The sequence below is a fragment of the Oryctolagus cuniculus genome, chromosome 3, assembly GCF_051225735.1.
Source record: "Oryctolagus cuniculus isolate XC-2025 breed Fujian yellow rabbit chromosome 3, ASM5122573v1, whole genome shotgun sequence".
In the NCBI taxonomy this organism is placed as follows: domain Eukaryota; kingdom Metazoa; phylum Chordata; class Mammalia; order Lagomorpha; family Leporidae; genus Oryctolagus; species Oryctolagus cuniculus.
The window spans coordinates 48,210,984-48,228,835 of NC_142869.1; the positions used below are offsets into that span (position 1 = coordinate 48,210,984).

Sequence of the window (17,852 nt, forward strand, 5' to 3'; positions counted from 1 at the left end):
AACAATTTTAAAAAACTCCCTGGCAATACTGCAGGAAGTCAGTGGTGAACAGCTGGTGTGGGCTTGTAAACTAAAATGCCATCAAGTGTTTCCAAGTTTGAGATTTCAGTGGGTGAACATGAAAGGCAAGGGAAGAAAGAGATGATTTCCTTCGTATAATAGACTCTGCTTGAAAGCCAATCTTACTGAAGAGACATATACTCAATTTTAAATAATTATTTACAAAGGAACATGCACTACTTCTTTTTCAAATCTTATGTAAACAATTTAGAAATAAGCAATTCATATAAAAATCAATGCTAAAAATATTTACCAAGATTTGCAACTTAATCATTTTTAAGGAAAATGTCAAGTCTAATATCTTTACTATTACTACTAATGTATTTTGAAACTATCAAAAGTAATGTTACACTTAAGCATCTACCAACTAATTTTAATAAATGTAAACATTTAGTTTATTTGCTTTAGATGTTTTTTAAAGGAAAATAACACTTCAAATAAAGTTAAGAAATTCTCTTACTTCATTCATATTTCTGATCTTTTTCCAGATTTGGCAATTAACATCCCTATGCACATTTGTATTACTTTTTCCATTCAAATAATTTAAATGATATTACATTTACTAGTATTATTAAATTATTTAAATATTGAATTTTATTCAAATAATTGAATTTTTAAGATTTACTTACTTATTTGAAAGTCAGAGTTACACAGAGAGAGGAGGAGAGGCAGAGAGAGATCTTCCATCTGCTGTTTCACCCCCCAATTGGCCGCAATGGCCGGAGCTGTGCAGATCTGAAGCCAGGAGCCAGGAGCTTCCTCTGGTCTCCCACATGGGTGCAGGGGCCCAAGGACTTGGTCCATCTTCCACTGCTTTCCAAGGTCACAGCGGAAAGCTGGATTGGAAGTAGAGCAGCCAGGACTCGAACTGGCATGCATATGGGATGCCAGCACTACAGGCGGTGGCTATAACTGCTACGCTACAGCACCGGCCCCTCAAACAAGTGAATTTATTATAGCATGTCACAATATGTATTAAATACATCTTTAAAGCAAATAAATTGACCAAAAATTACTAAAAAATGAATAGATGAAAGCTGTTATAATCATAAATGGAGATCATTATATCTAAGTTCTAATTATGAGTGAAATTAGTTAAGGGCCGGCGCCGTGGCTCACTAGGCTAATCCTCCGCCTTGCAGAGCCGGCACACCGGGTTCTAGTCCCAGTCGGGGCGCCGGATTCTGTCCCAGTTACCCCTCTTCCAGGCCAGCTCTCTGCTGTGGCCTGAGAGTACAGTGGAGGATGGCCCAAGTGCTTGGGCCCTGCACCCCATGGGAGACCAGGAGAAGTACCTGGCTCCTGCCATCGGATCAGCACAGTGAGCCGGCCGCAGCGTGCAGGCCGTGGCGGCCATTGGAGGGTGAACCAACGGCAAAGGAAGACCTTTCTCTCTGTCTCTCTCTCTCACTGTCCACTCTGCCTGTCAAAAAAAAGAAAAGAAAAGAAATTAGTTAAGACCAGCATAACTTCATCAATATTTTATTTTGTAGTCGATTGTAACAGCATAAACTTTTGTGAACATCAGTTGGGAAATGTCACAAAAAGACTATTGTTTACAAAAACACTAAAATTAATTCCATGAGAATTCCTATCTTTATAAGATCAATAAAATCTACTTGTTGAACAGATCTTTGGCTGTTCCTCTGTACCCCCTCAGTTATTTTATACACACACAGACACGCATACATACTTACTCACTGCTCATCTCTGAGTTTCCTGAGAACCAAGGAATAAAGAAAAACACAGCAGGCTTTCTAGTTGACACCATCTAATAAAAGGAGATAATCCACATCATCAAGTAAGACAACCATTTTTTGTCTGAAAAGAATTATGATGGGGGGTCCTTATAAGGAAATAAATTAAAAAATTAACAAAACAAATAAAAGCCACCTGAACCTAAACAACATAATGTATTTTCAAATAAACACTATTAGCAAAATGCAGAGCTATAATTTATCTATTGTCTATTATCACTCATGGATGAAATCCAAGGGCAAGATGTGAAATTGCAGGTTTGTTGGAAGTCTAGACTACAATGATGTTCCTACACATTTACTCTTGAAAATCTTTTGTCACACAAAAGCATGCCAAGGGGCCAGGTTGTAAAGTAGAAATGTGAATCACCCTTCTGTCTAAAGTAAGTGTGAGAATCTCAGAGCTCCCTGGAGCTCAGCCCAGAATCCACTGCATGACTCAACATGGCGACAGGCATTGTGATACAGTGGGTTAAGCTACAGCCTGGGGCACCCACAACCCATATAGGAGGACTATCTGGGATCGAGTCTTCCCTCTGCTTCCGATTCACCTTCCTGCTGATGTTCCGGGGAGGCAGCAAGTAATGGCCAAAGAACTGGAGTCCCTGCCACCCAAACAGGAGGTAGAGTTTCTGCCTCTGGCTTCAGTTTAGCCCAGCCCTAGCTGTTGTGGGCACTTGGAGAGTGAACCAGAGGATAAAAGATATTTCTTTCCCTGTTAAGTCTGCCTTTCAAATAAACATAAAAATAAAAAAAAAAACTCAACATGGTCATAACAAAGAGGAATGAATGGGAATTTAGCTTATCAAGTTATTCACATGTGACTTTTTCAGTTAATTTTTTGCAGTTTTTTCCTCTAACTTTTTTTTTTATTCTGGGGTATTCACGCTTTCTGACTTTGGTGTGTATTAAGACTCATCCAGTCACAGCCACCACACTTCTCGGTAATCACCAAGTCACCCTTGGTTATTGAATATGTTTTCCAGCTTAATGAGCAAAAGCATATACAAGATGCTAATGAGGGATTTTGCTTCAAGATACTTTTTAAAATGTACATGAGTAAGAAGAATTGTTTGCTTTGATTACTTTAAGATGTAAATGCAGCTGCTTCCAAAAAAGAAAATAATCATCCTGAGAAAATGGCCACCGCCGTCCACGACAATGAATGCAGAGTTGAGTCCTGCTTCAGCCATGCCACATATGCTGAACAGGGGCATGAGAGCACTGAAGCTTTGTTTTTGCTCATCTTAAATCAATCCTAGAATCCGTCAGGGCACACATTAATACAAGAAATAATTCTCCTTAAGCTGCGGTTAAGGGTGTTTGCATGGTGCTACCACTGTGATAGTGCCCCTTTACCCCTACTCCGATAGCAAAGGCAGAATTCTCTCCCTGGGAGGAAAGAAAGCCTTCCATAGTAACACACAGCTGCCCCCGAGCTTGGCTGCTCCTCTAAATAAGCTTCCAACTTGGAACACAACACAGGGCAGGAAAAAAGCAGGAAAGGGTAGAGCAGGAAGGGCACTGTGACATTTTTGCCTTATTACTTGACTGTAATATGCCTTAAGTCACAAGCCACTAAGCCCTATTGATCCTTCTTTTTTTTTTCCCTTATAGTTAATGCCTCACTCCTGGGCTTTCCTTCCTTGTCCCTCTACTTTACAGCAATAGCCTGGGAACTAGTCTCAGCCTGCACTCTCCTGCTAGTGTAATCTTTCTAAAGCACCGCTTTCATCATGTTGACCTTCTCATCACCCTGTGCTCAAAAAGCTTTCAGGACTCTCCCTTGCCTAGAAGATAAAGGCCACTCCTTGGACTGGAATTGAAGCCCTTTGCAATCTGTCTGGAGTGTTGTGTTCAGCGACTTTCAATGGGAAGAGTTCATTCCAATCAGAATGATCTATTAGCGGTCCTCCCAGCACACAGTGCACTGCCTTGTCAGCCTCACCCAACTCTCCCTGTGAAATTCCCTCCATCACCTTCTCCGTCTAAATCCTGCACATCTTTCCAGTCAGTTCACTTTCCACCTTTTCCTTCGTATTTTGTGAGCATTAAATGGGAGAGCGATGAGGAAGTTGGAACAAGGTATAGAGAACTCCATGGTAGAGGGGATTCCTCATCCTGTAGTTTCACCTCCTTTCTCTTCATCTAGTTCTTGGTTTTACTTGGGTGACTCACTTCTGCTCTCTGCTTCACCACTGATGGGGTCAATGCCTTTAGTTATCTGTCCCTTGTCAACTGACACCACACCCATATGGAGAGAAGTATGTACCACATGGAGAAAAGACTTTCAGTACATGTCACTGAATGATATGCCTTAAACAAGAATCTTAAATCCTTACAATGGTGGCTGGCATTGCACCGTAGTGGATTAAGTCGCCACCTGCAACTCTAGCATCCTATAAAGTCATTGGTTCGGGTCCCTGTTGCTCTACTTCCAATCCAGCTCCCTGCTAATGTACCAAACACTTGAGATGGCTCAAGTGTTTGGATCCCTGAACCCACATGGGAGATTCAGATGAAGGTCCTGGCTCCTGGCTTCAACGTGGCCCAGCCATTTGGGAAGTGAATCAGCAGATGGAAGTTCTCTCTCCCCCCTCTCTCACTGTAATGCTTTCAAGTAAGTAGATAATTTAAAAAAAAAATCCTTACAGTATAATGAAGAGGACAAAGACCCAAGATGTTGCCGGCAGCAGAGCAGCTGAGCCTTCTCAGTAGGTCACCCAAGTATGTGCCACAGAAAAAGCTAAGGAATTTACTCAAATATTAATGACCAAGTTCCATCCCAGACTTATGCCACCAGAATTTTCATGGGGAATCTTACACACTAAACTCGGGAAATGTCTTACACTTTAGAGGATGAGGAAAAGTGTCCAAAATAAATGCAAGTCAGCCTGGAAGCACATGTGAATCACCTGTAGCGTATTTGAACGTTGCTGTTCCCAAGGTCTCCCATCAGACCTTCTAAATGAGACTTTCTCTTTCCAAGCAGTAACTCCCGTGTCCAATCTGTGATTATGTTTTTTGAAGGTTCTGGCCTCATCCGGGAAAAAGAATTTCCTTTGATACTCTAAATTTCTTCCAATTAATGAGTCCCTGTATTCCCATGGCCTTCCTCTTCCAATGGGAAAACTTCTGTGTTTTGCCTCCTTCTAGAAACTTATGTCAAGGGCAACTAAGTTTAATCCATGTACAAGATAAACCTTGCCACACCTGCCAAACCTCAACACAGTCCCAAGGTCCTTCCTAGAAAAAGGTCATTGTTCCTTCTTTACCTGTTAAAGTGAAATGAACACTATGAGAAACGGTGACTTGATCAGCCCTTACCCTGACTGTTGATGAGCAACTTAATACGTTATCCCTCTTAGTATTTTTTTGTTCGTTCTACTTAATACTATTGGTTGAATTCTGTAATTAATACACAGTTATTCTTAAGTGTTGAAACTTAACTGAAAAGTGATCCCTGTAAGAGTGGGAATAAGAGAGGGAAGAAATGTACAATCTGGGACATGCTCAAGCTGACTTGCCCGAAATGATAGAAACATACCAGGGGACTCCAATTCAATCCCATCAAGGTGGCATGTACCAATGCCATCTCACTAGTCCCAGTGATCAATTTCTGTTCGCAATTGATCATAATGATAGGACTAAGAGTCAAAGGGATCACATAAACAAGAATAGTGTCTGCTAATACTAGCTGATAGAATCAAAAAGGGAGAGAACAATCCAACATGGGAAGCGAGATACTCAGCAGACTCAGAGAATGGCAGATGTCCTAAACAGCACTCTGGCCTCATAATCAGCCCTTAAGGCATGCGGATCTGGCTGAAAAGCCCATGAGAGTGTTTCAGGCATGGAAAGCCAAGACACTCTGGGGGAAAAAAAAAAAACTAAATGAAAGATCTCCACGAGTGAGATCTTTCCTAGTGGAAAGAACAGGTCATCAAAGAAGGAGGTACCTTTCTCTGAAGGGAGGAGAGAACTTCCACTTTGACCATGGCCTTGTCTAAATATGATCAGAGTCAGTGAACTCAGGGGGCTTCCATAGCCTTGGCAGCTCATGACAAGAGCCTAGAGTGATTACTGATGCCATAAACAAGAGTGTCAATTTGTTAAGTCAACAACGGGAGTCACTGTGCACTTACTCCTCATGTAGGATCTTTGTCCTTAGTGTGCTGTACATTGAGATTTAATGCTATAACTAGTACTCAAACAGTATTTTTCACTTTATGTTTCTGTGTGGGAGCAAACTGTTGAAATCTTTACTTAATGTATGCTAAACTGATCTTCTGTATATAAAGAGAATCGAAAATGAATCTTGATGTGAATGGAAGGGGAGAGGGAGTGGGAAAGGGGAGGGTTGCGGGTGGGAGGGACGTTATGGGGGGGAAGCCATTGTAATCCATAAGCTGTACTTTGGAAATTTATATTCATTAAATAAAAGTTTTTTTTAAAAAAAAACATAAGTTTCAAAATTAAAAGGATCGCAGGCTTTAATTTAAATTCAGAAAAGGCCACCAGACCAACAGTGTGGGAGACTTACTAGCCTTACCACTCGGCCAGTGCTTTTCCCACCCCCTGTACAAAGGATTTAATTTCCCAGTGCATTTTCCCATCTCTTACATCATGTTTTCCTTCATAAAATCACAGTCATTCCTACACTGTGGTTTCTTTACAGATAAAATACTTATAATCAAGTTCCATCAAAAGGAGTGGCATGAAGAGTTAATAAGTAAATAGGTTTAAAGTATCACAAGAGACTTGAATGAAAGGTACACACTGTTTTCACTGTTATTAATATAATACAGCCCATCCATTACGGATCTGATGGCGAATGCAGACAGCGGCTCTGACCTCATTTACTGGACCGGCCAGCGAGGGTGTGCATAACAGTCCCGGAGATAGACAGCTCAAGGGAAACAAAACACAATCAAGGCCCCAGACAACTCAGAAACCCAACTGCACTGCGGTGTACTCGGGTGCTCACAACTGACTAGGAACGCCGCATGGTCACAATACAGATTGGACACCAGGTCAAGGCCCTTGAGAGAGGAGGAAGTGACAGCCATGAAACAAAATCTAGTGAAATTAGAGGGCAGCCACAAAGCAGACGCATGAATAAATAATTTGCTGAGCTGACCAAGTTTGCATCCTCACACTCTGGCAGATGACAAGGCCTTCCCAAATACATGGGGAAGACTTATTTAACTCATTGTAGATCATCCTTGTAAGAGCTATTTCAAGTGAAGCAGAGAAATAAATTAACGTCAAGGGATGGAAAATATTTATGAGACCATTATAAATGTGTGTGTGTTGTCTTAGGTGCCACTTTTTACTTCCTATAATTTAGAGTCTTCACTCCAGCAAGTGGTCTTTCAAAATTATTCGGTGCTTTTCTTCCCTCATATAATTCAGAGAGCTAAGTTTCTCAGTCTGTGCTAATTTTCTTTGAAGGATTTTTAGAGGGTAGTATCTTCACATAGAGACCCCTAAAATTATTATTTTCAAGCAGAGCTGATTCTTCTTCTTTGCAGCCTAGAAGAAATCTATGTAATCGCAGTGTCAAAATGTCAAAAGACTGAAATAGTTTAGAAAAAAGAAGAGAAGAAAAGAAAATATTAAAAAAAAAACAACCTTAAAGGCAGCTATGCAGTCTTCAGCCTTACAAATGCTTGGCTCGCATACAGTCCTGTGACATGCTGTAATTAACTAGTTACTCCTCTCAGAATGAGTAATTAGGCAACTATTTCCCAGCAGCCGCGAAGAAGGGGTAGTTTCTATTTTTTCACAAAATAAATGCTGTTCATTTCTGGAGGAAGAAAGACCCTGGACTAATCCACGTAAGCTGCTAATTCAGCTTGACCTACAATTTCACCAATGCAACTGTATGATAACTCGGGCACTCCTTTGTCAGAGGCCTATATTCTTCAAAACAAGTTGCTATCTTGTTCAGATTATATTGGTGCTTAAAACTGCACCCAATACCACAAAACATTAAGTAGTAGCCTGGCTGGAGAAAACATCTCCTTGTCAAAATTGGACTGTGATGCCATCGAGATCAGCAAGGCTGTGCTCTGTTTCCTTTGTCTGTGCAACTGTAAACTAAAAAGAGGACTGTGGGCGAGACACCATTCTTCATTGGTCTCTTTTTTCTTTGGAGACCATTCTTGTCCCAAGTAGCACAGTTAGGTGAGAATTTTCATGAGCATTTCTCCTATAACCTCTCCTAGGTGTTGATGTCTAGCACCCTGACCATTTTCTTGAACCCCTTCCAACTCTACCTCGCCCTTCTCTCAGTAATTCATTCAACAAGTGTTTATGAAGACCTGCTATAATACCCTGCTTTTAAGTGCCAGGGACTCCAAGCTAAACAGGACAACCAGCTGCTCTTGAGAAGCCTGGACAAAAATAAAGCTCTAAACTACTAAGTGGGCACTTTAAAAATGCAGTAAATGCCACCATGGGGTAGCTATATGAGCACAGTCACACAGATCATGCACAAAATCATGCACTAATATAAACATGGAAAACCCCCCGCCCTTATTAATAGGAAATTCCAAAAATTCCTCTTTAAAGGTTTTGAAGCAATGACAAGTTTTTTTTTTTTTTTTTTTGCTAAACCCTCCAATTTCATAATTTTAATAGAGACCCTTGAGTGTGTGTGTGTGGTAATGTGTGGTTTTATGGCCCTTATGTAGCATTTTATTTAAGGATAAAATATTCTGAATAACTGATGTTTTATGTAGCAAGATTAATTTAATGCCATAACAGTACTTAAATATTGAAATGCCAGATATTAGTCCATCTTGTCTTAAACCTAACATTTTTTATATTCCCTATAAAACAAGAAAAGCCTGAGACACTTTGAGAATACAAAGACCAAGAGTCAATATGATTTAAATTCTTAAAATCATGATAAATATTCCAAGAGTAGACTTAACCCTGTTTTTCAAAGCCCATTCATCCAAAGTATTCCTTTAATCAGTTAATGGTAAGAACTTGGGCCTGTGTTGTTTTCCCTCAAACTTTCAGTATCTCTAACAGGGCAGGCTCTGGCGTCAGACTGACCAGATTTGAAAGTAGGCTCTTTCCTTTATAAGCTGTGTGACTTTTCCAAGACTCAATTTTCTTATCTATAAAATGGAGATAATAATACTGACTGCCTTTCTTTAAGAATATAAATTTGTTACTATATTCATTCATTTCATTAGTTATCTATGCAACATGTGGTTAACGAAAGTTTCATATGTCCAAAGTATTGCGCAGAGTTGGAAATGCAAAGATAAAAGCTACTACCAGTAGAGGTCAACATGACTTAGAATTTAAAATGATACGTTCATGTGGAAGCCTGTCTGTTTTGCTAATTAATTATGCTTAGACTTAGAGACACAAAATGTGAGAAATAATGAAAATGGCATTCAGTGCTCTAATGGAAACACAGAGTGGGTTCTTGATATTCTATTTGCATTTACTTTTCCCCAAATCACATAGTTTTTGTTTTGTTTTGTTTGTTTGCTTTAGATTATTTATTATTTATCTGAAAGGCAGAGTTACAGAGAGGCAGAAGCAGAGAGAGACAGAAAGAGAGAGAGAGAGAGAGAGAGAAGTCTTTCGTCCACTGGTTCAACTCCCCAAATGGTTGCAATGGCCAGAGCTGAGCCAATCCGAAGCCAGGAACCAGGAGCTTCCTCTGGGTCTCCCACGGGGGTGCAGGGGCCCAAACACTTGGGCTATCTTCTACTGCTTTCCCAGGCCATAGCAGAGAGCTGGATCAGAATTGGAGCAACCGGGACTCACACCAGCGCCCATATAAGATGTTGGCACTGCAGGCAGCAGCCTTACCCACTACACCACAGTGCTGGTCCCCCAAATCATATAGTTTTCAAGACATTTTAGCAAATCTTTGAAGTTTCTACCACTTTTTCAAAAAATACATATTTTCCATGGTTTTCAAGTTTCCAGTGATTGCTGAAATTTATAATAGGATTTCTAAATGCACTTTTGTATTTATTTACTATTATTAACTTCCTACCATAGAGAAGAAAGAGAAATGGGAGGTATAGAGAGGTGTGAAACAGAGAAAAGCAACAATGCCATCCACATTTTCATGGCTTTGCATCCCAGGAAAACCATATCTTACCTCAAGAAATCTGTTTTCTCCTTTTGAGATGATAATTAAAATGCCAAATGTCCACACTAAAACCAGATCCATGAAATGGAAAGAAAAAGAAAAGAAATTAGCAAATTAGAAAATGAGGTTCTGTACAAATACCCTGAAAAATGGTTCAGTTTGGTGCTGTGGCAATTAATTCAACCAAATTTTCTCTTTTCATCTCTGTTTTCATTTCATCACTTCATTATGATATCAAATGGGCTTCTGAACCCCAGTTCTTTTTGGTCCAGATACACATGGAATACATTCCTGAGTATTTTCAGACTTAGTTTGGAGCTAGCTGCAAAGGCCTCGATGAGAGAACATACCCCTGTCTGTGTTAGACTACTGCTAACAGGTGATTTTTAGCCCTTCAAGGAGATAAATGCTAGGATCTAATAGAACCACAGCCAAACCTCAGCTGACTTGAAGGCAAAAGGAGTCACCTTTTGTAAAATGTAAAAAGTCAGCCAGCTCGCTCTTTACCTAGCACCAGTGCTTAAAGCAAGGCTGGTCTACGAAGTGGCTTCTCTGAAACCACTCTGTGAAGTCGTAGGCAATCCTGGTCTCGGATTTTCAACTGCATGGAATGAGCCGAGGCAGCAATGTCTGGTTCCAGTAGCTGTCACCACACGGCCACGTCATGTCTGAAGAAGTCAAGCCATTCCTTAATGAGTTAGTCACTGGTTAGTGGTGGTTGTCATCTGTCCAAGCTATTTGCTCCTAAACTGTGAATGTAAAAATAAACACGTTTTCCTGACGCAAGTCTCTTACCCACCCACTCCCAAAATTAAGTGTTTTAGCACAATTCCTGCCAGTATTTTCAACAGGAATCTAAGTAATTCTGACACAAATGGTCTACGGGCTACACTGGGATAAGCATTGGTTGGGTAGAAAAACCCCCTCCACTCACTCAACAAACCAATTAGATCGCGACTCCCAGGAAGCCCGTGTGGTACCTGGATAATTACCTAGAACTGCAGAACTTTGGGCTCCAACTCAGATTTCCTGGGGCCCAGGAATCTTCTTATGAACTTTGTAGTTAATAGTTCTGTGGAAGACTCTAAAATATATTTCCTCTGGTGGTAGACCCTTGCTCCACAATGTCCTTGCTCTCTGACAGTGCAGAACATCTTTGGTCTGTAAAGTGGATGTCATAAGGATTCCTAAAGCAATGCATGTGAAGATCCCAACATGTGGTAACCTGCTTGTCATTGGCATCATTATGTTGTGTGCCCTGTCTAAGTGAGACATACACATGGAAAACATGTGGTTCAAGAGGTGGGCATTTAGCCTCACAATTAAGGTGCCCAAGTGCCATGAAGGAGGGCCCTGGTCCACTCCCAGTTCCAGCTCCTGATTCCAGCTTCCTGCTAATGCAGACACTGAGAGGCAGCAGTAATGGCTCTACTGTTGGGTTCCTGCCTGCATGAGGGAGAATTGGATTGAATTCAAGGCTCCCGGTTTCAATCCTCCTGCCACCTCACCAGCATGGACATTGAGGGTGTGACCTAGCGGATGGGAACTCTTTCTCTTTCCCTTTCTCACTCTGTCTCTCTACTCTCAAATAATAATTTTTTAAAAAAAGTTTTTTAATGTGTGGCTTATTATATAAGCTACATATGAAGCATAATCTGTTTATAAAAATAATATAGATTAATAAAATTTGAATTATAAGTTTATATTCTAAGGCAGTAACAGGTTTCACACATACATACCGTAAAACACTCAATATTCTGAATAAGAAAGTAAATTGGGGGCCGGTGCCACGGCTCAATAGGCTAATCTTCCACCTAGCGGCTCCAGCACACCGGGTTCTAGTCCCGGTCGGGGTGCCGGATTCTGTCCCAGTTGCCCCTCTTCCAGGCCAGCTCTCTGCTGTGGCCTGGGAGTGCAGTGGAGGATGACCCAAGTGCTTGGGTCCTGCACCCCATGGGAGACCAGGAGAAGCACCTGGCTCCTGCCTTCTGATCAGCCGGTGCGCCGGCTGCAGTGCGCTGGCCGCGGCGGCCATTGGATGGTGAACCAACGGCAAAGGAGGATCTTTCTCTCTGTCTCTCTCTCTCTCACTGTCCACTCTGCCTGGAAAAAAAAAGTAAATTGGAAAATATAAAAATTGTAAGATGAGAGCATACTACAGAAAAAAAATCATAAGATTTCTTTAAAATATTTAATTATTCTAGCTTAGGTGAAGAATTGTCATTATCTATCAAATTTTCATTCAAATAATAGGAAAATTTGAAATAGTGACAATCAACTTGTATTTATTATTTAAAACAAGAGTGTAAATTTGAGAAAATGTCTGGAATATACCTATGGAAGCCCAGGAAAGCCCTGAAACTTTATGCAAAGCATAGATTATGTGAAGATGTATGTTTCTGGGAAGAGATCTGTAGCTTGCATTTGATTCTGAAAGGGTTTTGTAGCCTGTAACAGGTTGAGAATCTCCAAAGATTCCCGTTTAGTGCAAATTTTGTACATTCCTATTTATGCTGAAGACATTTAATCTCTGATTGCATTCCAAATAATTTGCTGCTTTGTTTTCACTTCATTGTCCTCTGAGTCATTTTCTCCAAGTGGTGAGGATTCAAATATCTCAAGAAAAGAAGAGCAGTGAGATTTCAACTAAAAAAGCTTAAGCATAGTTTCATGGCCACTGCTGCCTATTCCAATTCTACAAGCATCAGCACGGAGATTTATAACAGGTTTTAAAAGTTCTCAGGCAGAAATTAACTGATAACCATTTTCGAAGTTTCCCCTTTTCATTTTTTTACCCGTTGCTCAGTATTCTGAATGATTTTCATTAGTTTTGTGGGTTTTTTTTTTTTTTTTTTTCATCTCAGGTAGAAAAGTGAAGGAACTTCCCTGGAAGGATACAATTCAATTTTGCCTACTTGCATTTTTTGTTTGTTTGTTTGTTTGTTTGTTTGTTTTTTTGACAGGCAGAGTGGACAGTGAGAGAAAGAGACAGAGAGAAAGGTCTTCCTTTTGCCATTGGTTCACCCTCCAATGGCCGCCACGGCGGGCGCACTGCAGCTGGTGCACCATGCTGATCTGAAGCCAGGAGCCAGGTGCTTCTCCTGGTCTCCCGTGCGGGTGCAGGGCCATCCTCCACTGCACTCCCAGGCCACAGCAGAGAGCTGGCCTGGAAGAGGGGCAACTGGGACAGAATCCGACGCCCCGACCGGGACTAGAACCTGGGGTGCTGGTGCCGCAAGGCGGAGGATTAGCCTATTGAGCCGCCGCGCCGGCCGCCTACTTGCATTTTGCCAACTTGGCAATTCTTTCATTTGTGTCTTATTTATCATGTGGTAACAACACTATTGATGTTATGTGTTTTGATTTCTCTCTCCCTTTAGGTGTGTGTGCAACATTGACTGTTCTCAAACCAACTTCAATCCACTCTGTGCTTCTGATGGGAAATCTTATGATAATGCATGTCAAATCAAAGAAGCGTCATGTCAGAAACAGGAGAAAATTGAAGTCATGTCTTTGGGTCGGTGTCAAGGTAATGTTCATACCAAAATTCATTTCAAAGAATGTTTTTAGTCTTTGTGCAGAAATGAAAAGTGAAGATAACTTCTTATTAGGCTGCTATTTCATTTCTGAAAGACATTTCTGATTTACAATGGATAGTAGAGACTAGTGCAACATTTGGGCTGATTATAGGTGTTTGAGGGCCTATCAGCAACAGTACATATTTTTTTTTTCTATATAATGGGACTCTATTGTCACAGTGCCCTGAACATAAGAAGCCAATATTTGGAAGACAGCAGACATTTTCAACAAAGGATAAAAGAGAAAGGCATTTTTAATGAAAAATCTTAAGAATTTATTAGACAACCTTGAAATTAAAAGATCACCCTATCTTTATGTATCAATTCAGTAGAAATATTTCAAATCCTTTTTTTTTTTTTTAACAGGCAGAGTGGACAGTGAGAGAGAGAGAGACAGAGAGAAAGGTCTTCCTTTGCCATTGGTTCACCCTCCAATGGTCACCGTGCCCGGCGCGCTGCGGCCAGCGCACTGCGCTGATCTGAAGGCAGGAGCCAGGTGCTTATCCTGGTCTCCCATGGGATGCAGGGCCCAAGTACTGGGGCCATCCTCCACTGCACTCCTGGGCCACAGCAGAGAGCTGGCCTGGAAGAGGGGCAACTGGGACAGAATCCGGCGCCCCGACCGGGACTAGAATCTGGTGTGCCGGCGCCGCTAGGCGGAGGATTAGCCAAGTGAGCCGCGGCGCCGGCCTTCAAATCCATTTTTAAAAACAGGATGTACTAGAATGTTCTATTTCATCTTTTATTCAAAAATATTTTCTTAGGTTTTGAACTATGCCTTTATCTAACTTATCTCAGTTATACTTATAAACTTCCTTCTTGTCCCAAACTTTAGGAATTTGCCATCATTCTGTCACCTCCTCTGAAATAGAAATTGTCGTTAGCTTTGTTGATCTGTATAAAGGTTCTTACAGCTATCATTGTAAAAATTCTCTAATTGTAATGAGGATCATATTAGAAGAGGTTGACAATCGATATTTAGGAAACAGTTCATCAATCTTTATTGTAAATTTTTTAATACAGATAACACAACTACAACTACTAAATCTGAAGATGGGCATTATGCAAGAACAGATTATGCAGGTATGTAATATTTTCGGCTACAAAATGTGAGCACTTTTCATAAGAGAGCCCTGAGTAAATGTTGTTTACCATTCAGAGATGAACTTGGCAAGACCTTTGACACATGATGCTCTTCTGTTTCTTAGTTCAAGACTTTATTAGACAAGAGTAAGCTTTGGTGAAGCAAATAGACAAGCTGTGCTCTTTTTTGCTGCCAGAATTAAAGCAGTTGTCAAAAATGTCAGTAAGATATAATTAACTTGTTTTGACAGTACGAATGGTACAAATGACAAAACATTTATCAAATTAGTGGGCATCAATGGAAATTAATGCAATTTTGACACTACATTGTAATAAATGCAAATGTTCTCATTTTAATTTTCATAACAGTCAACAATAAAAAAAGTTTTCTAACCTGAAAAGTTCAGAAGGACAATTGTGAATAGTAATAGAAGCTATCATTGTTTAGATGGAGAATTTATAAAGGTATGTAAGATGTATTTTAAAAATAACAAAATCCTTTAATTTGTTGTGAAACTAAATAGTAGCTTCATAAAACATTTACATAAAATACAAATACATATTATTATATAGCTTTACTTAATGTAAATTTCCTAGAGTAAAAAATAATTTATGAATGTACAATTGAAATTTTATAAGATTCTTAAATTTTTAAAAGTCTGGGATAAAAAACATAAAATTTTAGAGGTTAATAATATGCAAGTTTTCTTAAAACTGAACATTCCGTTTGACTATTAAGAATTTTAATTAAGGGGCTGATAAAACCACCCACCTACGGTGCTAGCATCCCATATGAGTCCCAGCTGCTCTACTTCCCATCCAGCTCTCTGCAAATGCTTGGGCCCCTGCACCCAAATGGGAGACCCAGAAAAAGCTCCTGGCTCCTGGGGTGTGAACCAGCAGATGGAAGATCTCATTCTCTCTCTCTCTCTCTCTCTCTCGCTCGCTTTCTGAATAATTTTTCCCTTCAAATAAATACACCTTAAAAAAGGAATTTTCATTAGATTTTAGGTTAATATTCAATTGAAAAGAATTGTTATTTATCTTTCAAAACATATACTACTACTCTGTTTTTCTGAAATTTCATTTCCTCTAACATATGGCTGAGGTTATATTTACATATAGAGTAAATCACTGTGAGATTAAAAAAACTCTAGTAATCAGCTGTTTCCCTTACCAATTATCTCAAGTGTCTCAGAATTTGGATATAATAATTCTCTTTTAAAAACTCTTTCACATTGATATTTTCCAACAGCTAGATGATATTTTTCATATGCCAATAGCCTAGAATTATGAATAATGGTATATGAAATAATATTAGTTCTACTATTCCATAACCATTCCCAAAGTATCCAGAAGATATATAAATAGATGTTCCTTGGAAAGAAGAGTCCAATGGTCAATAAACTTGCAGCAGACTCAGAGAAACAACTGTGTCTTTTACCCATAGCTCTTCATAGCTCTTGTGCTCACTATTAAATATTAAAGAGCCATGCATCTTTTATTAACAGTTATCCTTTTGTATCTTCAGGGTTTGATTCTGGGACCCCCAGACTCAGATATCAAAAAAATCATAAGATGCTTAAGTTCATCATCTAAAATGGCTTACTATTGGCATGTAATCTATGTACAGCCTCCTATATAATTTAAAACATCTCTAGACGACTTGCAGAACCTAAAGTAATGCATATGTACCTAAAAGGGTATTATAATGACAAGAAAGAACAGTCTATATTCGTTCAGTATAGAGGCAATTTTCTAAGAGATTTTATTTATTTATTTGCAAAGCAGAGTTATATATAGAAAGAGGGAGAGACAGGGAGGGAGAGAGAGAGAGAGAGTGATTGATTCATCTGCCATCTACTGATTCATTCCCCAAACAGCTGCAATGGCCAGGGAAAATCCAGGGGCCAGGATCTCCTACATGGTGGCAGGGGCTCAATCCCTTGGGCCATCTTAAGCTGCTTTCTCAGGTGTATTAGCAGGGAGCTGGACGGCATGTGACACTGGAACTGCAAATGGCACCCATATGGAATGCCATCATTGCGGGTGGTGGCTTAACCCACTGAGCCACAACCCCATCCCCTATACATGCAACTTTTAAAAAGTATATTTTTGATTCTTAGTTGATTAAATCTGTGGATACAGAACCCCTGGATAAGGAGGGCCACTTCTACTGACTTTTTAACGTTTTGTTGTGCAGAATTTCTACTCTATGTAGAATATAAAAAATATAGGCCTAATAGTATAATGAACCCACATGTATTCATCATTCAAACCCAAAAACACTAATACATGGCTAACCCAGACCCATCTGAACCCCCATTATCTTTCCTGGCTTCTTGAATTGTGGAAGCATATCCCAGAAACTACATTCTTTCTTTTTTTTTTTAATTCTTTGTGGGGTTTTTTTTTTTTAAGACTTATTTATTTATTTGAAAGGCAGAGTTAGAGAGAGGCAGAGAGAAATCTTCCATCCACTGGTTCACTCCCCACATGGCCACAATGGCCAGAGCTGAGCCAATTTGAAGCTAAGAGCCAGGAGCTTCTTCTGGGTCTCCCACGTGGGTGCAGGGGCCCAAGTACTTGAGCCATCTTCTACTGCTTTGCCAGGCCATAGCAGAGAGCTTGATCAGAAATGGAGCAGCCAGGACTCAAACTGGTGACCATATGGGATGCCAACACTGCAGACCAGGGCTTTAACCCACTGTGCCACAACACCAGCCCGAAAACTGCATTCTTGCATTGATGAATACTTTAGTATGAAATTAAAGCAGATAAACCCCCTTTTAACAAAAATCACACATGGTAATCACACCTAAAACCATTATAAACAATTCCTTAGTATGCACAGCTTTTATCAAAATTATTTGATGAATAATACATGTCTTATGGTACATTTTTCAGTACTAATATTCCCAAGAAGGTACTTTGGGATATGTTGATTCATATAAATATTATAAAAAGTAATAAAAGGAGCACATGCTTGGCAAGCACTGGGGTGTAGCAGTTAAGACACCTACATCCCATATCAGAATGTCTAGGCTCCAAAGCCAGCTCTGCTACTGACTTAGCTTCCTGCTAATGCACACCTTGGTTGGGAGGCAGCAGGTGATAGTTCAAGAGGTTGGATTCCTGCCACCCACATGGAAGACCCGGACTGAGTTCCCCATTCTGGACTCTGGTTGTTGCAGGCATTTGGAGAATGAACCAGTAAAAGGGGGTTCTCTCTTTCTCTCCCTC

At 40.1% G+C, this 17,852-nt stretch overlaps 1 protein-coding gene across 4 annotated transcripts in view; it reads left to right on the top strand.

Annotated features, from left to right (window-relative positions):
• The window catches only part of TMEFF2 (transmembrane protein with EGF like and two follistatin like domains 2), a 306,033-nt gene that overhangs the window by 205,658 nt on the left and 82,523 nt on the right, over window positions 1-17,852 (top strand). For all 4 annotated transcript variants that reach the window (XM_002712353.6, XM_089330149.1, XM_008258851.5 and 1 more), the window contains exons 6-7: window positions 13,329-13,477; window positions 14,550-14,609. In XM_002712353.6, the coding sequence (XP_002712399.1) occupies window positions 13,329-13,477; window positions 14,550-14,609 (209 nt within the window). The remainder of the gene's footprint in view (window positions 1-13,328; window positions 13,478-14,549; window positions 14,610-17,852) is intronic.